Source organism: Triturus cristatus, chromosome 4_2 (assembly GCF_964204655.1).
Source record: "Triturus cristatus chromosome 4_2, aTriCri1.1, whole genome shotgun sequence".
Taxonomy (NCBI): domain Eukaryota; kingdom Metazoa; phylum Chordata; class Amphibia; order Caudata; family Salamandridae; genus Triturus; species Triturus cristatus.
This window is the reverse complement of record NC_140586.1, coordinates 347325138-347348454: the sequence shown is the minus strand read 5'-3', so window position 1 is coordinate 347348454 and position 23317 is coordinate 347325138. Positions and strand designations below refer to the sequence as shown.

The 23317-nt window shown below is 48.0% G+C and overlaps 1 protein-coding gene across 1 annotated transcript; it reads right to left on the bottom strand.

The window, feature by feature from the left end:
• Positions 1-538: 538 nt before the first annotated feature.
• GLUL (glutamate-ammonia ligase) lies at positions 539-18252 on the bottom strand. The gene is made up of 7 exons (XM_085601755.1): positions 18116-18252; positions 11968-12151; positions 11615-11776; positions 7710-7856; positions 5445-5572; positions 3837-4036; positions 539-2120 (listed from the first exon to the last, which is right to left on the bottom strand). Exons 2-7 carry the CDS (start codon positions 12131-12133, stop codon positions 1802-1804), a joined length of 1122 nt encoding a protein of 373 aa, XP_085457881.1. The 5' UTR covers positions 12134-12151; positions 18116-18252; the 3' UTR covers positions 539-1801.
• Positions 18253-23317: the final 5065 nt, after the last annotated feature.

Genomic DNA, 23317 nt, shown 5'->3' with positions numbered 1-23317 from the left:
ACAGCCTGCTCGAGATCGTGCCAAGTACGCTTTGCTTCAACCAATAGGACTGCAGCCTCCTTCGACGACTGTTTTGAAATATTAACAACTTGTAATGCCCTTTCCTCTTATTATACACCTTCCTCAGGGCTCTTGATGATAAAGCCTCTGCAGTTCCATTAGACCAGCACATCTTTTTATATACCAGCCATATTTGTTTTTGGGGGGGGGGGGGGGTGCTGTATGGGACAAATGTTTCATTTCATGGATTAAGGGACACTCAACTCCTCTGGAACTTCTAGACCACATCCATTCAGCAAGAAACCGCAGAGGTATTTTGACTCGATGGACTTCACGGGTGACATGTAGCTTGAGACCCTATGGCACTGAGACTTTGAAGGCTTCAACTGGGAATGCACCTTCCCCTTAAATCACAAGGTGCTGGATGGAAATGCTCAAATAACACTGGAAGTCCATGGAATCATCATAAATATGAAAATGTCCTGCAAAATCTCTCCTCCTATTCCTCTTCCCACCATTAACATCACAGGAGCCTGGATAGTGTGTGGAAATTGTTTTATTATAAAAAGAATCTATTTTGAATCAAAACAATTCAGAAGGAAGCCCCTTGTACCTTGAACTGAGCTGTCTAGGTAGTATGTGTAGAACTTTTGAAAACCCAACACAGACATATTTAAGAGACCCGCCTTATTGCCCCCTAATTGAAGGCATCCTACTCACAGGAGAGACACTGGGTGATGACCTCGCCAGGGCATACAGTACATGCACAGATTGCACCCCAAGGGGCTGCCGCAACACAAAACAACCCACAATGGGATGATCGAACAGGGTGGCCAAGGGAGGTAAAACCCTTCCTAGTCCCAGGATATTCTCCTAAAAAAAAAAAAAAAAGCAATAACAGATCCAAATGCTCACTCGAGAAGAGACAAGACTGTGAGACGACTGTAGCCTCCACTGATGACTGTTGCCCAACCCATGTCCTCCTTAACTTTCTAGCACCCGTCGGAACTAATAGTTTTTTGCTTTCGTACATATATATATATAATCTTTTGACTCTTGTTTTACATATAAATATAAAAATACTACGGAGCTGTTTTGTTAGAAAGAGGGTCTGTCACCGAAACGGTCAAGGGCCTGAAAGTGTCACCATGAAGACTTGGTCCTAGTGTGCCCCCCTTAGACATTTCTTATGCTTTATTGTTTTTTCTTCAAATGTCTTAGTGACAATTTTTCACCCCTTATCCGTTCACCTCATGCCAAAAGGGCAAATAAGAGATGACCCACCCACAAAAAAAAAAAAAAGGAGTAGAAGTGGTTACGCTTCTTCAATGCACTGGCAATTCCTGCTTTACCCTCCACCTTGGGTCTACCCATGAAGCTGGCCGTTCTACAGTCTCTTCCCTCCCCTGTCCCTCCCTCCTATTCCATGGGCGCCCTTTGCTGGCTCCAGAATTAGTGCCCATAGATTGTGTGCAGGAGGGGGTGGGAAAACAGCAGCGGGGGAGGGAGGTGTCCCCTAGAGAATCTTACGATAGAACGTGGGCTTCATCTGGGCTTAAAGTGTGGTCACAAATAGGTGCAGGAATTCACCTCACTAAACCGGAAGTGGAAAGGTCAGTGGTTTGTTTCCTTTCTTTGCAGCTTCCTCAAATGTAGCTCCCCATCCCGTTTGCTAGGACCCCATTGACAAATTTCCAATTATGTTTCTCACTTTCCCCCTCAGGTAGATAAGACATTGTTCAACGAGAGGTTGAATGAGGGGAAAAGTGACTTTGAACTGGGTGTCTGAGGTGCAATTTTCTTAGTTCTTGTATTCCACAACCTGGTCTCCGGTTTCTTTCAGGACACAAGTGCGGATCAGCGCCTCGGTCACGGGGTATGGGTCACAGTTGGCCGATGGGCGGCGGTCCTCAAAGTAACCTTTTTTTTCTTGGCCCACAGCTCTTGGGATGCGGATGCTGGCACCGCGGTTGGCTACTCCGGCGGAAAACTCATGAATGTTGGAGGTCTCGTGGAAGCCGGTGAGACGTCTGGCATTGTCGGACCCCCCATTAGGGTCATAGCTGCGGATGTGGTACTCGTGACGTTTGGCCAGTCTTTCTATCGACTCCTCTATTACCCTAAAAAAAATGCGAGCAAAATCAGTGATGGTATAGGGTTAACAGGCAGCTTGATAAATTTGGCTAACAAATGACATGCCACCAGGATCTCTCTGGTGTTTTGTGCAGTACCTTTCCCCTTTTCTTTACAGCTGGCAGTCTCTCCCTCCAAGGCTCTATGGTCCTTTCCCTCACAACATTAGCTAACAAAATCACTCGTTTTTTCAGATAGTGTTTTCTACTCCCGTTACTTCCTATTATGGTCTTTTTTATTTGTGTATGGGGGTAATGCAACAATAAAGAAATACATTTATGAAAAAGTGATTACGGGGAGGAAAAATGCTTGTCATGTTGCATTGACAGTTCCATGATGCAATTATTATAAATTATAGGGGAAACACTTTTCCTGTCCCTTACCAGGCCCTAATCTTAAACGCAACCAATAACTCATAAACTTAAACCACAAGCACCGGCAAAGCCAGTAGGTCTGGCTTTACATTGGCAACACAAGTAAACACAAGTATTTGACGTTTCTCGCATTACAGCCAGGCTTACAGGTTTTGCCAATATTGGGGAAAAAGTAGCAAATAAGGAGTACTTTCCATAAAATACACATAGGAGATAAAGAAGTGTCTGTGACAAAGTGTGATGAATGAGAGTACTTTTCAGATGTAAAATAGTCCTTCATGCTCCCTCATGCATTTTATAGGAAGTACTTCCTGAAAGATGGCATCAGACACCTAACAGACACTTGCACGAGGTGGGACAAAGACCCCCACTCCGAGTATATTTTAGAGAATTTGTAACATTACACAACCCGGATTTGAACACTTATGGCCTGATTGTGTTCAGCTGAGTGCTTACTCACTCACTTAGTCGCCCTGGAGTAACCCATCTGTCCCTGAGTCACAGACCAAACCCCACCTTGACCTTACCCTGTACTGTTAGCCTACTCAACAACCTTACCCCCAAACATCATCCTGCCCATACAATGATTTAATCATTAATATTGCAAAAATTATGTTTCCAACGCTTATTCAGGGTCATCTTTGGGATTTAGGGGCCTTGGGCAAGTCACACTTTAGGTGCCCCTGTCCAGAACAGTTTTGTGTTTTGTTATCTGTTTTCTGATATTTCAGCCTCCATGATGCCAAACAATATTGCATAATATGTTAAAAGCTAAAATGGAGGAATAGGCAGATGTGAGCTAGAGAGGAAGTTCATTTTCCCAGAGGGGTCCTTGGAAGGTGGGGGCCCTGGGCGATTGCTCACTTTGCCCATGCCTTAAAACGTCTCTTCGATTATTGATTTTTCTTCAGTAAAGCTCAAAATTATAATTATGTAATTAAATCATGCATGTTGGTTACACTGCTACTTACAAGTTGATAAAAAATACAAACAGACAAATGGGTTAAATATGTATTGACTTGCAACTGACTATGGTGTTTTATAGCCCCGATTACGTGGTTTTATCTGCTCATGTCAGCAACCCAGTGTTCTTACGTTAGGTCATTTTAAGATTAGTACAACAGGCATCTATTTGAAGCTTGCTCATGTCCTGCCGCTTTGTCACTTTTCTCTTGCATTAAAATTAGCTTGGCACAGCCTCTTATTCAAAGGGTTCATAGAAGCCCAACCAGAGGCCTACAGACTCTCTCGGGCTTGTTCTGCATGTGGCTAATATGTGTTTGAGTTGAGAATGCAACCCCTCTTGCCCAGGTGCAGGTTGGCACTTACTTGAGCCCGCCTTCATCCCTCATGGCTTGGGTGCTGAAGTTCGTGTGGCACCCTGCTCCATTCCAGTTGCCGGAGATGGGCTTGGGGTCAAAGGAAACGAGAATGCCAAAGTCTTCACACACTCGGTGCAGAATAAAGCGTGCCATCCAGAGGTGATCTCCCATATCGATTCCTTCGCAGGGGCCAACTTGGAACTCCCACTACAAAGAAAAAACACAACAAACACTCGGTCACTCCACCTACTCAGACCTGTCAACCACTGCTCGCGCTGAGGCCAGCTGATGTGAGCTGCTCCCCATCACGAACTGCGACAAGAGAAGTGTGTGACCCTCCACCACTGCCCTGCCAGTGCTATGGGTTCCCAGTACTGCGAGCTTCTCCAGCAGACTGTCAGTGCTACAGGACTCCAGCAGTGAGCTTCCTCAGCAGTGCCCGCTGGACCTAAAGGACCCCAGCAGATTCAGCTGCTACAGAAGAGTAACAGTGCTACAGGACTCTCACAGTGTGAGCTTCTCCAGAAGTGCCCTCTGGGACATAAAGCACCCCAGCAGTGTGAGCTCCTGCAGAAGAGTGTCAGTGCTACAGGACTCCAGCAGTGTGAGCTTCTTCAGCAGTGCCCACTGGAACTGAAGACCCCAGCAGATTCAGCTGCTGCAGAAGAGTGTCAGGGCTACAGGACTCTCAAGCAGTGTGAGCTTCTCCAGCAGTGCCCTCTGGGACATAAAGCACCCCAGCAGCGTGAGCTCCTGCAGAAGAGTGTCAGTGCTAGTAGAGTTCTTCCCTGAGCTTTTCCAGAAGCCTGCCAGTGCTATAGGACTCCAGCAGTGTGAGCTTCCTCAGCAGCGCCCTCTGGACCTGAAGACCCCAGCAGATTCAGCTGCTGCAGAAAAAGTGTTAGTGCTAAAGGACTCTCGCAGTGTGAGCTTCTCCAGCAGTGCCCTCTGGGACATAAAGCACCCTGCAGTGTGAGCTCCTGCAGAAGAGTGTCAGTGCTACAGGACTCTCGCAGTGTGAGCTTCCTCAGCAGTGCACTCTGGACCTAAAGGACCCCAGCAGATTCAGCTCCTGCAGAAGAGTGTCAGTGCTACAGGACTCTCGCAGTGTGAGCTTCCTCAGCAGTGCACTCTGGACCTAAAGGACCCCAGCAGATTCAGCTCCTGCAGAAGAGTGTCAGTGCTACAGGACTCTCGCAGTGTGAGCTTCCTCAGCAGTGCCCTCTGGGACCTAAAGGACCCCAGCAGTGTGAGCCCCCGCAGAAGAGGGTCAGTGCTAGTAGAGTTCCTCTATGAGCTTCTCCAGCAGACTCAGGAGTCCAGGAATGTGAGCTTCCTCAGTAGTGCCCTCTGGCACCAACTGGATTCCAGCAATGTGAGCTCCTACTGCAGTGCGCTCTGGGACCAGTAGTGAGGGCTTCTACACCAGAGTGTAAGTACTAACAGAGCTCCTTAGGGCAATACTGGTGGGAAACACTACTGCAGCACTTTTTACAGGAGGCTGATACCGCAAAACCGACCCCCAGTAACAAAACTGGCCCCCGGTGCTCCAAAACCGGCCCCCACCTAGTCCAGCCTGCGCCCTATGACAAACGACTCTCATAGAGCTGCTCACCTGTGCTGGCATGACTTCGGCATTTGTTCCTGCGATCTTCACCCCGGCGTACAGGCAGGCACGGTAGTGAGCCTCTACAATATCCCTGCCGTAGGCCTTGTCTGCCCCAACACCGCAGTAGTATGGTCCTGCAGAGATGGATAAAAAAAAATGCAACAGCACAAGTTAGGGAAGTCTCTGGGCATCACCCACTCCTACAGGACCACAGCATGACCAGGAATTCCTAGCTCACTCCTGTGGCTTCCCCTCTGCACTTGAGGAACATCCTTGCTCTGTGCAAAGCCATTAGCCGCTCTAGCAGAACAAGCTAACTATGGGCCTGATTTCGACCCGAAATCTAAATCCCCTTATAGCCTATGAGATTTATATTTCGGCAAACAGGATATCCTTCACCGTTGTGACAGAGTAAGACTTCTGCAGAGATCTAAACCAGGCCCTGTGTGTCATTCTAGAAGCATTTCACTCATGAAACCTAGATCTGGGCTGTGCAGTTTTGCAAAGAAACCCTGTCTAAAATAAAACCTATTTATGATAGGATAGGATATATATGATGATTAAGTTCATCTTCCTACACACACGCAAGCCTGTACACAAGAAAGTAGGTTATTTCTAAGTAGTAACTACTATCCAAAATGAGTAAGAGTGTCGCACAAAATACACACAACCTTAGCGAAACAAAACAAATGAAGGCAATCACAACAACAGTTTCAGAAGTGTTAGCTGCAGCAAATCAACAAGCATGAAATAATTTGCCAAAAAGAACCCCAAGAGATTAATCGCCATATCTTGCCTCAAACCAGCCACAAATTAACATGGTTGTCAATTCTTTAAAAGGATAGTGAGGTTTCTTGCTATTTCGGACACAGGAGAAACAGCCTAAAAGGTCAGAGCACACTGCTGCACACATCCATGGTTTAACATGTGTGAGCCTTTGCAGTTTGTGGAGAACAATAAGGAGGTATGCCCTCTAGGAGACCCTGTGCCCCTAAAGTTACTGACTGAATAAGATCCAAAGAGGCGAAACAGGTCGGTGGCTGTTCTATGGTGCAGAGGACACAAGTCCTCAATATCTATGGGAGACACCTCTGTTGGGGGGATTGTTCTGTACACAATTCCCTCCCCCTCTTCATATACCTTCACTAAAAACGATGTAAGTATTGCAGAGTAGGTAGATATCTGTGGCCCAGATACACAAGTTCAGGGCGTGCCTACTGGGATGTTCTGGCAGTGGGGATAAAGCATGAACTGAAAGGATCATAATCCATGGCCTGCAAGCCTGAAGCATTTTGAACCTTTTTTCACTTGGGTCCCGTGTTAATTTTTTGACAATGCAGCATACGTGGCAGTGACCTGGTCCACCTTGGACCCTGAGTTCAGGCTCAGCTTGAGCAACAATAATTTTGCATCTTCCAACTAATCTAGATTCACATGCTGTGCATTCTTCCGCCATCTAGAGGTTGGGCTTCACAAAGCATATTGTTTTTATGAACAAATGTTTATTAGCGTTGACGGGGGGTGGAGTCTACCATGATCATAGGGAAAGGGAAGAGGTGTGGCGCAGCGGCCAGGGCAGCCGACTCCGGAACACGGGGGCTCACGTTGTTCCCCGGGGCCTGCGGCAGGTTAGCCCAGCACCATGTGACTCTGGGCAATAGCTCTCTTAATCTTCCCGACGGCCCCCAGCGCCGGGACACCTCGCCTGAGGTAGCTGTGCACATAAATGCTGGTAATGATAATAACATAATCATTTCCATGTACTTTCTGAGAAATTAATGCACGGTACCGATCACTATTGACGAGTATCTCACATGATGACTCAAATTTCCCTGCAGTGGAGATGAAGGAGCTGGCACACAAAGGCGGTTAAAATCTATTTTCTTTATTTATTCCCCAGTCTACATACATGGACGGCCTACTAACGCGGAGCTAGTCTCCTACATGCCTTGTCCCCTCTGTCAACCTCAGACTTCTCGAATATCACTCCCTGTGGTGATCTAGAGGGCAAACCTTTCAGCGCTTCATATGACCATGACTCAATAAAGCGCCTCTACTGAAAGAAACGAATGCAAGAAGCCCCAGGGATATTGGCCTCGGCATTGGATTAATTGAATCTTCCATGTCCAGAAATAAGACCTCTGCAGCACGAAGAATGAGTGACTCTAGTGTGCCCTCCCCTGATGGCACCCCTGTCCCACAGAACTGAACCTATGCTCTCCATGACCTGAACATATGTTCTCCATTCCCCCTCCCATCCAGGATTCTTACCCTGGGGTCCTGGGAAGCCATTGGATGGCCAGCCAAAAGGATGCCCGTCGGTTCCCAGAAGTGTGTACTCTTGTTCCATACCGAACCAGGGATGCTCATTCGTCACCATGTCCATGATCTTTTTGCAGCTATTTCTGAGATTTGTCTCTGAAAGAAAAGAGATGGTTCTTACATTTTCAAAGGGAATAGAAGAACTGTGCATCCTCCAGTAAGCGGGTCCTCCCACACCCACCCGGATATAGTTCTTGTTGACCATCAGCCGCAGACTATTGACCGTGGAAAGAAGGGAGGCTTGCATAAAGCCAGGGATTGAGATCGGGGCCACAGTCTATTCAGTTATTTGGAGTTTTTTTATAGCACAAACATGACACATTAAGGTGACAGCACTTTACATAAACTGTGCAAAGGAACAAGAAAGGGAATAGAAGGCAATATAAAAACATTAGATTTATACACACACATGTGATAATGAAATCTGGGAGAGGGCCACATTAGTATAGCATAGGTCCAGGCCTAAAATATATTCTGGAGCAATAATAAGAGGCAGGTGAAATATAGGCTTGCGGATACTTACATATGAGTCAGAAACAAGTAAAAAAGTCCTCAGTGTGAGAGAAATTTGTTGGAAATATGTTTTCCTGAAGATTAATGTGGATGGATTTCATCTGATCTCAGGAGAGATAGTTCCCAATTTTCTGGCCATTTCTGGGAAAGGATCGATTGTATGTTCTTTTTTTAGGCTTAAGAAGTGAGGAGCTCAAGCTTCTGGGGGATCTGTTTCCACCAGATAGGGTCAGTTTCTAGGTTGAAGGGGGGTACTGTGGCGCAGCACTTTGTGGGTCATGAGAGCAATTTTGAAGTGAATTATGGCATAGAGTGGTCGCCATTTCAGAGCAAGGACGTTGGGGGTGATCTCATCACTCCTTTTTGATCCTGTGATGAGCATAGCTGCTCCATTCACTGTAGCATTCACTGTAGCATTCAGTGGTGCAAGTTAGGTTTTCGGGAGGACCACCAGGGTAGTGTTCCCATGGTCTAATTTCGATAGAACAAGTGCATGAACCGCAGTTGCGAGGTCTGCTGCGGGAGGAAAGGTTTTAGTCTCCTAAGAATATGCAACTGATGGTTAGCCCCTCTGGTTATAGTGCTGATGTGTTTTTGAATGGAGAGGTCTTTTTCCAAAGGTTATACCTAAGGATTTGGCAAAATCAATGATGCGCGGGTGCAATTCAAGGCAGTGAGAAGAGGATTCCAGTTGACTATGGGAGTGGAGGAGTGATGAGTAGGAATTCAGTTTTTAAGGGCAATAAGCTTGAGGTGGTTAAGGGTCAGTCAATGTAGCTTTTTTGTTAGGGTATCGTTGTGGGTGTGGATGTTCTCAAAGGAGGCTATTTTCATTTACAGTTGACTGTCGTCAGTATACATGTGGTAAGAGATGTGGGAGAGTTTGAGGATTTCAGTTAGGGGCTCCATGTACGGGTTAAGCAGCGTCAGGGAGAAGATAGAGAATTGAGGAATGCCCAGGGATAAGGGAGACCGATTGGAAAGAGTGTTATTGAATACCGTGCACTGAGATGTGTTGTTTACAAAAGAGGAGAATTATTTTAGCACAGTGCTGGAGAGGCCCATCCTATGTTCAATTAGGGCGAGAAGGATAGCATTGTTGATGGTTTCGAAGGCAACTGACAGATTCAGAAGGATCAGGAGGCAAGATTAATTCTGGTCGAGTGAGCATAGGCCATTTTCGACAATGTGGACCATGGCAGTTATGGGAAGCCATTGACAGTGGTCAAGGAATTGGAATTGTTCAATGTGATAGTGAAGTGAAGCTAAGAGTTTGGCCAAAGTAGGGGTGCTGGAGATGGGGCGGTAATTGTTGCGATCGGATTCCTCGGAGTTGGGTTTCTTTAGGATAGGGGTGACCTGGCCACTTTTGAGGCAGTAGGGTAAGGGGCCTTGTGTGAGGTAGGTATTAATTATCGTAGTCCATAGTGGGAGTACAAGGTGAATGGGCTCATTTAGGAGCTTGGAAGGGAGGGAATCATTGAAGTGGTTTGAGTATTTCAAGGAGGTTAATCGATTTAGAGTGTCAGTCTCATCAAAGGTCTTGAAGCTAGACCAGGTGGCGTTATTTTTGGGTGGGATGAGGGGATTTATTGGGCATGCGTGAAGATCAAATGGGGCAGGGTTAGGAGGGAGTTGTGTAGAAGTAGTTCAAAAGCAATCTGGATTCCGTTGGTGGTTTGTGAGGTTCTCAGCAAAGAAGGCAGCAAAGGTTTTACAGTTAGGAAGTGCTTTGGTGGAAGTGGGATCGTTTTAAAAGGTCGATTGGTTCTGATAATTTTGAACAATATTTTCGGTTGATTGGATGCTGTGTCTAATTGATTTTGGAAGAACGTTGCTTTAGAGTTCCTATTGCAGGTGCTGCGTATTTGACATAGGGATAGGAGGCTGGCCATGGAGGGGGGAGTGTCTCCATGCACTTTCTGCACATCTGAGGTGTTGTCACTCTTTGTTCAGATTACAAATGAACCGGGGGTTGGAACGTTTAAAAGGGATTCTTTTTAGTTGTTTAGGGGCGAGGGTGTCCATAATTTTGGACATGGAATTGATATTGTGGTCAGTGAGATCGTGGGCATCGGTCATGGTGGATATTGGGAGCAGGTTCAAGTTACTAAGAGATGAAATAGAGAGTGAGTTAACGTTGCGGGTGTCACAGATCCAGTGTTAGGCTTTCTTTGGTTGGCCCTTGGTAGTGATTGCCTTTATGTTTAAGAAGAAGGTGATGCAGTGGTGATCAGTCCAATTGCACGGGAGAGTAGAATCAACCTGTAAGGTGTTCTCATTTGCAAGATTAGGTTTAGGGTGGCACCTTTCTTATGTGTCAGGCTGTTACAAGCTTGGATGAGGTCGAAGTCCGGGAGGAAGGATTTGAGACTGTTCATGAACGGGTCATTGGAATCATTCCAGTTAATGTTACGTCTCCAGGGGAAACCTGGAGACGTAACCTCCATGACCTGTTTAATGAATGTGCGATTTTCACCTGGTAGGTGATAAAACGTGTGGAGGGAGCACTTTGAGCTGTTGGAGATTATCAATGTTGAGATATACGCAAGAGGGCAAAGATCTAGTGTATGACTGTTTCACAGAGAGAGGATCTGTATATACAGGCTAAACCACCCCCCCTCCACTAACAACCGAAGTGGTCTAATCTAATGGTGCCATAAGTGGGGGGATTAAAATATCCAGAATGGAATGCAAGGAATCATTTAGCCATGTTTCCGTGAGCATTACACTCACGGTTACATTAAGATACTATAATGTTTCAAGTTATGATATTTTATTGGCACTTCTGTAGCGCCAACTAAAATTAGCATGGTACAATAGTGCTTTCTTGCCCTGGGTGCCCTTCTGTATGGTTCATGGGGTATCATTTGTTTGAGAATGTTTAATTGTGTATGGTTAGTAGAGTGTGTTCAGTGTTTTGACGCACTTTGTGTAAGTTAATGTGAAGGTAAAATGGATTAGACCTTGGTAAAGATCTTTGCAGTGTCTTGTGTGTGGATGGTTCAACCAAAGGAATTTTATTTTTCAGTGTTTTCAGCTGGATGGTTTGCTGATCATTGTTCAGCCAGTGGACTGTGATTATATGCACCACAGTTGAGGTTGAGCGATATGATTCAGTGTTGCACATGTAGGGGTGGTGCCCCAATTGTTTCAAGATGTATGTTGGGTGTGGTACCCAGCCCTGTCCCAATCTAAGGGTCCCATGACCTCCACACTAAGCATAACTGCAGCCCCACCACCTCGCAGCCAATTCTCCACAGTTTCATCTCCAGGCGCTACAGAAGAGTCAAGGAGAGGCTTTAGACCAGGCACCCCCTCCTGAGTATGCCGTCACCTACCTGCTAGCGTGTGGTTGTATTTCAAGACTTCACATAGGATCAGCTTGTTGGGGTCCTTGCGAAAGGGGTCTCGGAACATGGCAACAGGAAGAAGGAACATGTCACTGTTGGAGCCTTCGGACTGGTCAGTGCTTGAGCCGTCGAAGTTCCACTCTGGGAGATCTAGGCCAAGGATAGAAAAAGAAAGGTCAGCCAGCGAATTGCTATTAGTGCGCCCCGAGGAAACTGGCTGGAGACAAGACCATGAACCATTTGCTCCCAAGCCTTCAGGGGTAGTATGCTCCTGTCGTTCTGTTGACCTGATAAACACCAGCTTGCCTCCTAGGAGGGATCAGTAGCGGTTGTGGCCTCACCTGCAATGGTCTTGGGCTCGCAGTCCAGGGTCTTGGTCTTGCAGCGCAGTCCTTCGCCACTACCGTCGATCCAGATGTACATGGCCTGCACCTTTTCCCCCTGTGGGAGATCCAGGTACATCTGCTTGACGGCCTTGCTCAGCTTGGAACTCACAGACAACGCCATGTTTCAAGATGGAGGGTCCTGTGGGTGAAAGACAGGAGCGCTGTCAATATTTTGTAGCATGAACGATAGCAAACCTTACACTGCAAAAATACAAAGTAAACTCACACAATGTGCAACAAAGCTTAGACAGATAACAGGCACAACAACAGAAAAGGCTTGCATGTCATCTCCAATGCTCTGACCATGTTTTTGGAGTGCAGCCTCATGAGAGGCATAAGAGGGAATGGGCTTGGACTGCAGCCTCATAAAGAGGCCACAGAGTGAAAGGGCGTGTAGTTTTAAATCTTTTTGGCACCCAAGTCATGGTGGCTTTTCCATTCCAAGCCCTGTCTGTCTTTCATAGGCACTCGCCTCTAGGGGGACATCGTTTGAGTGTAAGGCCCTGGGCAGCCGCCCAGGCCTAGCGCCGGCCCTGCATAGATCCCAGGGTCTCACTGCAATGCAAGCAAAGCCTTTCAAGACTGCTTATTGGTCTGCCCACTGAGCAACCTGGGTATGACCGGGCACAACTGTGCAGGGTAAGTCGGCTCTGTGGTACTCGGCCTGACAGTGAGTGTTAAAGGCGGGAGAGACTGAGGCACCCTAAGAGCAGGAGGCGCCCCGCCTTGTGGGAGAATCTCTGTGGGGGAGGCGAGAGCCAGAGGTCCTTGAGAGAAGTGAACGCGTTTCCTGGGGCCATGGGAGTGACTGCGAGAGAGACTGAGGAGTCAGCTTCCCGGTGCCTGGCCTGCGAGTGTGCGGGGCAGTAGAGGTAACGAGCCGGCAGGGCTGGAGCGGCCTATGATGAAGGAAGGGGAAGGACAGGACGAGGCCCTCCTGGAGAAGGAATCCTAGGTACGCGCTGGGACTTGATCTGGGAGTAAATTGCAGCCGTCTAAGAGGCGGGGTCGGGCGAATGGATTCAGTGCTGCAGATGGTATTAAAAGTGCACATTAACCCACGTCACTCGGGCACCTTCCTACTGGTATTACTAGAAATACTTCCAGACAGGAAGAGCAGGTATGTGTTAAGTAAGTCAGGAAGGCCTCAGACATCCAATAGTAAACATTGCCTCTGGGCAAGCAAGCAGACTGGCCACCCCAGCTTTGCTTGTGGAACCAGTGCAGCCAGTAGGAATCCAGGTGACAGGTCCTGGCAGGTCCAGCTCTCGGAATCAGGTTACAAAGGGCTCCAGAGGGTCACGCTACCACTAGATGTGGCAGGTACGGACTACAAAATCGAAATATGGGGGCATTGGGACTTAAAAGTGCAATCCCACAAGTAGTTTTAATAGGTGAAGTCACAGAACCAAGAGGCGCTGGGGCAGGCTAAGTCCAACCCTAGCTATTATATGTAGCTCCAGAGAGCTGGGGGGTGGGGAGGCGGGGGGTGCAGCAAACGTTAAGATGCAGGGGATCTCAGAGGTGCAGGGTACAGGCCACACACCTGGGTACGCAGTTGATTAGAGCGAGTCGTCGGAGCCAACAATGTTCCCTAGAGTACGGCGGAAGCACAAAGTTAGAAGGCTAGAAAGGTCCCCTGTTGCCCCCACCTCACCATGTTATCACTCCTCCACCCCACCCCGACACACACACACACACACACACCTCCAGCTCTGCAAAGCTCCTACAGCTGTGAGTGACCCGAAGAAGATGGCGCTGTCTATATGCGATGCTCAAATGGACCAAAGGAAACCAGACGAGCCAAGCACAGCGGAATGGAATGTTGCTCGGTGATTGCAAAGCGCCGTTTCGAGGGCTTCTGCGCATCGATTCAAGCCGTTCAAAGTGTCATGGAGCTCATGCCAGCCCCTCTCCTGGCACCCCTGCCAATGCTACCATGAGCAGCATCTACCGGTGCCACTTTAAAGGGTATCCGACTGTTTCAGTTTCCAATAGAAGATTTAGGGAGTTGTGTAGCTACCTCTGCGATGGGCATTAAAATGGCACCGCTCCTACGGGGTATTTTTTTTTTTAGAAAACATGTTCACATTTCAGTACGATGTGGGATCGGCATTAAAATCAGAAGAGAGCTAACTACACGAGACTTACCACGGCCGGTACCCCCATGCCTCTCTGTTACTCGCCCCCAAACATGACGGGGTTCGGGACCGGGAGTAAAATGTGAAGATGCAAACATAAGGGAAACCGTGAAAAGTGCACCCCTCTATCAGGAGACTGCACCTCAGTATCGAAACAAAGCCGTTATTTCCCACACAGGTATGCTACACCCGCTTCTTTCGCAACATGCCACCATTTTCTAGCGAGGGATCCCCTGCTCGCCCTCATAAACAAACACACACGCCCCGTCCCTCCACCCATTATCTTCTCCGTTTCCAAGATCCCACCTTGTTTCTTCCCGCTAGATAACCTAAATAGAGCCCCTCGGTTTAATATGTCCCTTCGTTGATGCCCTGGCGCCTGCAGAAGGCGAAGCATAAAACGCCGGCGGGTTTAGCCTTTCATTCTTCTCAGAGTGATAAGACGAGGGCCATTCATTCTGGTTTGAAAGGAGAGAGGCGAGCCTACCTTGAAATGGGTGGCCAATAAATGGGCACAGTGAGGTATAATAACAAAAAGCAAACGCCTGGTGGCGGATTGACGCACTGGGAGAGGGTGCGCTATAATGAGAGTATCTCTAAACCTTTTGTTTGTTGCCTTTTTAGACACTGAAACTACGAGTTAGAAATTGTGATTTAAAACACAAAATATATGCGCGCCCCTCGGTTCGAACAGCCCAGCTAAGTTTTAAAAAAAGGTGCATTTCCCTACAAGCTGTCAGCAGTGCAGAACACCTGGACGCTGCGTGCTGGAACCCTGCGTCCTGTGCGGAGGGAGGGGACAGGGTGTTTGTGCCAGAGCTTTCCCTGTATCCGGGTCGATGTTCTCTTTTAAACCTTTCACAAACACCAAGATCACACACACCGCAGGAAACAGTGAGAACGCCCCAGTGAGTTTGGTATGTACTGTGCAAGAAAAGTGACTGCACAAAGGGGCGGGGTTATGTTTGCACCGCGGCACCCCGTGGAGCTCCGCAAGCACCGTCCTAGCCAGCAGAGCACCGGGGAAATGCTGGGGTGACAGGGCACGCTGTGCTCCCTGCTAATCAGTGTCTCCTCCGAGAAATGAAGGCATCCTCCCTCTGAAAGCATTGCAGGTCTGCTGAGAAGTGCTTTCGAGCTCCAAGCATTGCAGGTCTGCTGAGAAGTGCTTTCGAGCTCCAAGCATTGCAGGTCAGCTGAGAAGTGCTTTCGAGCTCCAAGCATTGCAGGTCAGCTGAGAAGTGCTTTCGAGCTCCAAGCATTGCAGGTCTGCTGAGAAGTGCTTTCGAGCTCCAAGCATTGCAGGTCTGCTGAGAAGTGCTTTCGAGCTCCAAGCATTGCAGGTCAGCTGAGAAGTGCTTTCGAGCTCCAAGCATTGCAGGTCAGCTGAGAAGTGCTTTCGAGCTCCAAGCATTGCAGGTCTGCTGAGAAGTGCTTTCGAGCTCCAAGCATTGCAGGTCAGCTGAGAAGTGCTTTTGTGCTGAAAGCATTGCAGGTCTGCTGAGAAGTGCTTGTGCTGAAAGCATTGCAAGTCAGCTGAGAAGTGCTTTTGTGCTGAAAGCATTGCAGGTCTGCTGAGAAGTGCTTGTGCTGAAAGCATTGCAAGTCTGCTGAGAAGTGCTTGTGCTGAAAGCATTGCAAGTCTCCTTAGAAATGCTTTTGTGCTGAAAGCATTGCAGGTCTGCTGAGAAGTGCAGTTACACTCCAACTGAAAGTACTGCAGGTTTACTGAGAAGTGCAGGTTCTCTGGCTGAAAGCATGGCAGGTCTGCATCAGAAGTGCAAGTACACTCCCACTGAAAGTACTGCTGGCCTGCTGAGAAGGGCTTTTGTGCTTAAAGCATTGCAGGTCTGCTGAGAAGTGCAGTTACTCTCCCACTGAGTGTATTGCAGGTCTGCTGAAAAGTGCAGTTACTCTCCCGCTGAGAGTAGTGCAGGTCTGCTGAGGAGTGCAGGTACGCTCCCACTGAAAGTAGTGCAGGTCTGCTGAGGAGTGCAGGTACGCTCCCACTGAGAGTAGTGCAGGTCTGCTGAGGAGTGCAGGTACGCTCCCACTGAGAGTAGTGCAGGCCTGCTGAGGAGTGCAGGTACGCTCCCACTGAGAGTAGTGCAGGTCTGCTGTACTCTCCGGCTGAAAGCATTCACTGTATGTTTGCTGAGAAGTACCATGAATTCCCTCTAACTAAAGTAGTTCTGCTTGCTGAAAAGAGTATAGGTGCATTCCGTCTCATTGCTGCTCCCTACTGGAAGGCACCGGTACTGTCTCTCGCAACAAAAACAAGTGCCGAGGTCTGACCGTGCGACTCATTTACAGCACTGAGTATCCCGGGAGGCTCCAGCACCCCCTATAGGCCATAGGGCCGTAACCTGTGCACAGCTTTCTAAAATTTAAATGTATACATTTCAAAAATAACTATTTGGACCAGAAACACTCCGCAGCAAGAAGGCGGTGCATAAGGTCAGAGGCTGCGTCCTGGTTACAAAGCTAGTGGGCGGGAATGAATGGGACAGTGATGACTGGGTTACATAAACTTACATAACGCCATGACGTTGCGTCTTATACAGTGCTTGCTACATCGCTCTGGCCAATATGACGCGTCATCTCTTAAAAGCAGACAAAGCTAGCTATAAAACATTGAATAATAATACACCGGCATTTGTCAGCTCTACAATGTTCTTGAGACCGGTGTGTACCAGTGAACAGAAGTCTCTTTGGTTCCGGATTTCTTTACAGACCATTGACCAACATTACAACAAGACAAGCATATAACTAAAGGGACCACGGACGAAGCCGCAGAGCAGTGCAAGACCCCCCCCCCCCCCCCCTCCTGTACACGGGGCCCCACTTTGAACCCGTAGCCCAGAGTGAAGAAAACATATCCTCCAGTATGTCGCAAGGCCTGCCTTCTTCCACCTCCGAGAAATTGTATTTTACACTCATATGCAGCGCCGCAATGTGGCAAAACCTAACCGGGGCGCTATACATATTTTTTTTAAACAGGCTAATTAACTCGTTTCTGCCATTCCAAGTACTGCTTCCACTGCCCATTATGTTCTACCCTATGCAAAAGCAGGGACATCTTAAGGATTTCAGGGGCCCTGTGCCAAAAATATTTTGGCGGGCCCTGTTCAGAATAGCTTTGAATGTATGATCCAATTTCAGCTCTTTCATGCCCTCTTTAGCCAGGTCACTGGCAGTGCACAGGCACACTCCTCCAAATTCTAAATGGTTACTACATATAATATTCATGGATGGTACGAGGTATGTTTTCAATATTATATCACAACAGCAGTTCGCCAATATTACTGCAAATAATCTCTGTTGCGCCCTCCCATTTCTCATGTGTAAATTCCTGTTTTTATGTACGTGGATATTTGTATGGATGTTGCAGGAAACGTAAACACAGCGAGTGCCGCCAAAATGTGCAAATATATCACCCACATTAAAAATCGATGAAAGGAAAACGGCATTTGAACAATCTGTTTAATAACTATTTAAGGACATCCGGGCAAGTCTCTGTAGAACAGAGCTGGGTCAATCATAGGCCCCCTGAAAGGCTGGGGCCCTGGGGTGGGTGGGGGCGCTCCACTTTGCAAAAGGCAGACTGTATGTAGAACAGCAGCCCCTCCGACACAAAGGAGCACTTGTTTACTCCTACCGTGCTTAAAAGGTGGGGGCATTTAATGCTTACATCATCCTAGGGCAAAACACACATAATTAAAAAGGAATTCTACCCATGGACGCTTTAATTGGTACAATTGGACTCTAGTTCGTAAACTGCATAAGAAAACAGAAACATGCACGAAAAGAAGTAGCATATAGCTTAAGCAGATGCAGACATAATGATGCATAACACCGGCACTAACAGTCTATTCCTTGCGCCTTGAATGGTATCGCGTGAGCAGAGGAATGATGCAAGCTACCTGGAACAGGTAGTGTCGCCACCTGGGAGCAGCATTTACCTGTGCGGAATCCGAGCAAGCGATTCTGGTGGTGGCGTCTCCCTGGTTGGTGATGCGGGTGTGGTGGTGGTGGAGGTAGGGTTCAAGTTGTCAGTGCATTTCTGAGGGTTCCATACTGCTCTGCCACACAGATGTCCAGCCGCCTCTTCTTATGGGCAGCAGAGGCTCCGCCCATCTGCTCGGTGATTGGCCACGAGCGGCGTGATCGTTACATGGCTGGAGGGATGCCAGCCTCATGGGGCATGGCCATTGGGCGGGGTGGAGTGCCGAGGTGGGGGAAAGAACAGGAAGGGATAACGAAGGAAGAAAGGAACGAACAAAAACAAGCCCAAGATTCATGGCAGAGGAGGAGAAAAACAAGATCAGCAGGGGCTGCGCAACACCAGCACTGTCAACACCTCTAACCGGAAGCCAGAGAGACCTCTACCGGGAACAGACCTCGGAGGTGCTCAGTTCAAGTGCCCAAGGAGGGTTTTCAGTGCGCCGTATCTGCGCCCACGGAGCACGGCGACGCCAGCTTCTCACCGATGCAGCCGGGTTCAGTGTAACACTGGCAGTGCCGGCAGACAGTGATATATATATAAGAGTGCGGTGCATATTCCTTCCTCAGTGTTATACAGGAGTGCAGTATAATAGTCACCTAATCAGGAATGGTGCTCTGTCAGAGCGATGTGCAACACGGGCAAGGCACTGGACTGATCTACAGGAGTGCTGTGGGGCAGTGCACCGCAGGATCTATAGGAGTGCTGTGGAGGCAGTGCACCGTAGGATCTATAGGAGTGCTGTGGGGGCAGTGCACCTCACTAATCTACAGGAGTGCTGTGGGGGCAGTGCACCTCAGGATCTATAGGGGTGCTGTGGGGGCAGTGCACCTCAGGGTCTAAAGGAGTGCTGTGGGGACAGTGCATAGCAGGATCTACAGGAGTGCTGTGGGGGACAGTGCACCTCAGGATCTATAGGGGTGCTGTGGGTGCAGTGCACCTCAGGGTCTAAAGGAGTGCTGTGGAGACAGTGCATAGCAGGATCTACAGGGGTGCTGTGGGGACAGTGCATAGCAGGATCTACAGGAGTGCTGTGGGGGCAGTGCACCTCAGGATCTATAGGGGTGCTGTGGGGCAGTGCACCTCAGGGTCTATAGGGGTGCTGTGGGGGCAGTGCACCTCAGGGTCTAAAGGAGTGCTGTGGGGACAGTGCATAGCAGGATCTATAGGGGTGCTGTGGGGGGCAGTGCACCTCAGGGTCTAAAGGAGTGCTGTGGGGACAGTGCATAGCAGGATCTATAGGGGTGCTGTGGGGCAGTGCACCTCAGGGTCTAAAGGAGTGCTGTGGGGACAGTGCATAGCAGGATCTATAGGGGTGCTGTGGGGCAGTGCACCTCAGGGTCTAAAGGAGTGCTGTGGGGACAGTGCATAGCAGGATCTACAGGAGTGCTGTGGGCGCAGTGCACCCTAGCATCTATAGGGGTGCTGTGGAGGCAGTGCACTTCAGGGTCTAAAGGAGTGCTGTAGGGACAGTGCAAGCAGGGTCTATAGGAGTGCTGTGGGGGCAGTGCACCTCCGTGATCGATGGGAGTGCTGCGCGGGAAGTGCACCTCGCTGATTTATCGGCGTGATCAGTGATGTAACATGGCCAATCTACCTCACTGATTTATAGGAGTGATATGTATCACGATCAATGCACACAAACACAGAGCACTCCGCTGATTTTAGGGGAGTCGTGCAAAAGAGGCACTACACCTCATTAGTTTATAGGGGTGACGTGCAAACTGTGCACAGCACCTCATTGATTTATCGGGCAGGTGCGTAACACGGGCAACGATCTTCACTGATTCATAGGTGTGCTGTATAAAGTCACATCTAGGAGGCGCCCGGGGCCTGCTTCTGGGTTGGGAGCGGTGGACCCTTCCTTGGCGCCAATCTTCAAAGGGGCGCGCGGAGCTGTGTGCATTAAGGTTATGCAAACAGCAGCGTCCCGCCCACCTTTCTCCAGCCTTGATTTCCCTGCGCGCTCGCTTCTTTCAGTTTAAAGTAGTTGTATTCATACCGTAGAGGATATTTTAACAGCCCATTAGCCCCTTTCCCTGTCCTGCCTTCACCCCTGCTGACACACACCAACGACACCCTCCTCAGCCTGACCCAGGTAAACTATGGGTGATTTAGGTGAACTGTGGGAGGTGCGCGGATAGTTGTGTTTAGATGCCATTCACTGCTCAGAAAGCGACTGACCGCCAATCACCAAGCGGGCCCCCCGCTGCCTCACTTTATTCACTCCCATCAGCAGGGGCGCCACATTTGTCTCGACCAGGGCGCTGTCATACTAAAGGCCGGCTCTGGCTGCGCCCCACTCCAGTGATCCGAGGAGTGCTGTAAAACACAGGCCACCCACGCACCTTGCAGATTTATGCGAGTGCTGTGTAGCAGGGACAATGCACCTCACACATTTATGAGTGATGTGTAAGACGGGCCAGGCATCTTTGCGACTTATAGGATTGCTGTGTAATGTGTGTACACTCCACCAACCCCAAAGCATGTATAGTGCGGTGTTTTACTACAGCCTCTTCTCACGTAATGATTTATGGGAGTGCTGCAGGATGTATATGGGTGCTGTGCAGACTGCTAGTGCAGCTCATCCCCACTCTACGATGACGGGAGTGCAGGTTGTACTATTTCTATGCGCCCCTTTCCATGTACTGATGTAAAGGAGTGCTGTACACCTCCCGCCCCGTACAGCACCGATTTCCATGAATGCGGCATGCACTCTTAGTGCAGTCCTCTCCCTCAACGAGCTGTAGTGTGCCGTGTGCAATGTTACTACAGCTCCTTTCCTGTCAAAGTGCTAGGGGTAACCAGTGTTTTAATGGACAGGCATTGAGTGCCTGCACTTTTTATTTTTAAGTAGAAAGTGGGAGTGCCAGCACTTCTCAGCACTATACAGTACGTTTAGTGTGAGAGCATCAGACCTTTTCAGCACTGTGCTCTATTTTTAATTGGACAGTTCTGCACTTTTCAATAGTAACTAGTCTGGAATAGTGGGTACCTGCACTTCTATATCTCAGTTTTATGTGCTGAGGATCACAACCATTGGCCTGGCTTCTGGTGTATTAAACTACTGCGATAAAACATTTGTCCAGACTTCATACAATGATTGTTAAAATGGCAAAAGAGTGAAATAATATTGCCACAGAATGTGCTACATTATGCCTTTCTTGCCATATAGTTTAGTCAAGCTACAACAAACATGTGGCCGTCTATTGCTGCCTAATTCTCACGGCCCCGGTTAAGGGTTAGGGTAAGCGATAACGGTAAAGTTATGGTAAGTGAAAACAGGCAAGGGGACAAAGTGTAGGTAAGGGTCAGGGGTGTAGTTTATTATGGTGTTAGTTTATTTTTATGGTAACTTAAAGTGGGTAGTGGTGAGAGACAGGGTCAAGGCTAGAAGGGCACAAGTTAGCATCATGGTAAGGGCTAGAAGACGGGATAGGCATAGTTCAGTGGTTAATGTTAAGGGCAGGGTTTTGGTGATGGTTTGAGATAAGTTTTGAAATTGTGATTGTGTTAGTTTATGGTTAGTGAAAGCAGGCAAACAGAATTTATGGAAGTGTTTGTGTTTAATTTGGAGCTAGTTTACGGTAATTGAATGTGGGCAGTGGTGAGAGACAGGATCACAACTAGGAGGAAAAGGGGTGGTGTGTAATGGTAAGGGCTAGGTTAAAAGATCGGGTAAGGTTAACGGTTAATGTTAGGGATAGGGTTTTGGCGAGGGCTAGAGATAAGGTTAGGATTAGTGAGATGATTAGTTTATGGTTAGTGAAAGTGAGTAAAGGCAATAACTAGGACATTGTTAGAGTCAGAGGTGGGTTATGGTCGTTTTACGGTTAAGGTAAGTTTTACGATAAGAGCTGATGTTGAAGAGTTAGAGTTGAGCTTGGAGCTAGGGTTATGGTTGATGCAACATTATCAAGATCATGACATTCTTGATGAGATTTTCGTTATGGTTCTCCTTAGTCAGAAAGAACAAATTGTGGTCCTGGTTGACTGTGGTTTTCTTAATCAGGGCATTCTTCTTTTTCTCATAGATCTTCTGCCGACACAGATGGCGATTGGTAATCTTTGTCGAAGTTTGACATTGTTTAGATCCAAAGAAATTGCTCAGTTGTAATATTAATTCTGCTTCATGTTCTTAGTAAAGTTATTAATAAACGAGCAGCTATTAGTAAATGGTATGGGTTTATGTTTGTGAGTAAAATGGAAACCGCAATCTCTCTAGGAGTGATTGGCGAGGCAGATAGCTCAGTTTTCCAAAGTAGGTTTGACAGAAGATTGAGGTGGTTGCAGAAGTGGCTTCTCCTTGTAGACTTTTGTTTTTTAATACAGCCAAATGATGCATGTCAAAACATTTTTTCCAAATGTATCAACTAAAATTCTATAGGATTTGGTTCAACGTTTCAGAGTCGCATATCTATAGACCCACGATCTGCAATTCTACGTAAAATCTGAGTATTTTCACTGTGGTCACTTGCAACCCCCAGACCCATCTCTTATTAGTGCATGGTTGAGAAATATGCACATTTTTAAATAGGGATAAACATGTTATATTAGCTTGCAGAGGGAAAGGGGCTGAATTGAGGATGTGTGCTGTGGCCAGGCTTTGAAATCTCGCCAGGAGCCCTTGCTGCAGGCAATTCAGTGTGTCAGGAGGGGGCTCTGCGCTTCACAGCACATGGCAATGCTGTGCAAACTGTATGACGTGGGGGAATGAGAAGGAATTTTCTAAAAGTCTCACTCTGGATCTTTGCACTTTCTGCTGAAGAAGAGTCTGTAGGGAGAGAGGGCGTGTTTCCGATCAACCACTGTGTGGTCAGATACTAATGCAAAGCTGACTAAATAATCCAGGACTTCCAGGCCTGGCACATTTGCGTTGTGTGTGATTTAGAGGGAACAAGTCCTAACTACAAAACTATGGGGTTGGAGGTGAGAAGGGTAGACTAGGGGCGAGAGGTGACTGGAATGAGGTTTACAATGGAGAGAAAAGATGACGGGTGAGTCAGGGTGGCGGGGAGAGAGGCAAAGTGTGAGGAAAAAGGTTCAGTGCTTAATGTGTGCTGATGATTGCAGGTGGAGGGTACCAGCAATTATTATTGGGGGCTTACTTACATCACCCGAGTAATTCAGAGAAAGAGAGACAAAGGCAGCAAATGGAGGA

Excerpts from the sequence above, each read along its gene's own strand:
- GLUL (XM_085601755.1), bottom strand. The coding sequence starts at position 12,133 with ATGGCGTTGTCTGTGAGTTCCAAGCTGAGCAAGGCCGTCAAGCAGATG. Across the intron at positions 7,857-11,614 it reads ATACAACCACACGCTAGCAG|AGACAAATCTCAGAAATAGC; the intron begins GTAGGTGACGGC and ends CTTTTCTTTCAG. Across the intron at positions 2,121-3,836 it reads AGGGATGAAGGCGGGCTCAA|GGTAATAGAGGAGTCGATAG; the intron begins GTAAGTGCCAAC and ends CATTTTTTTTAG.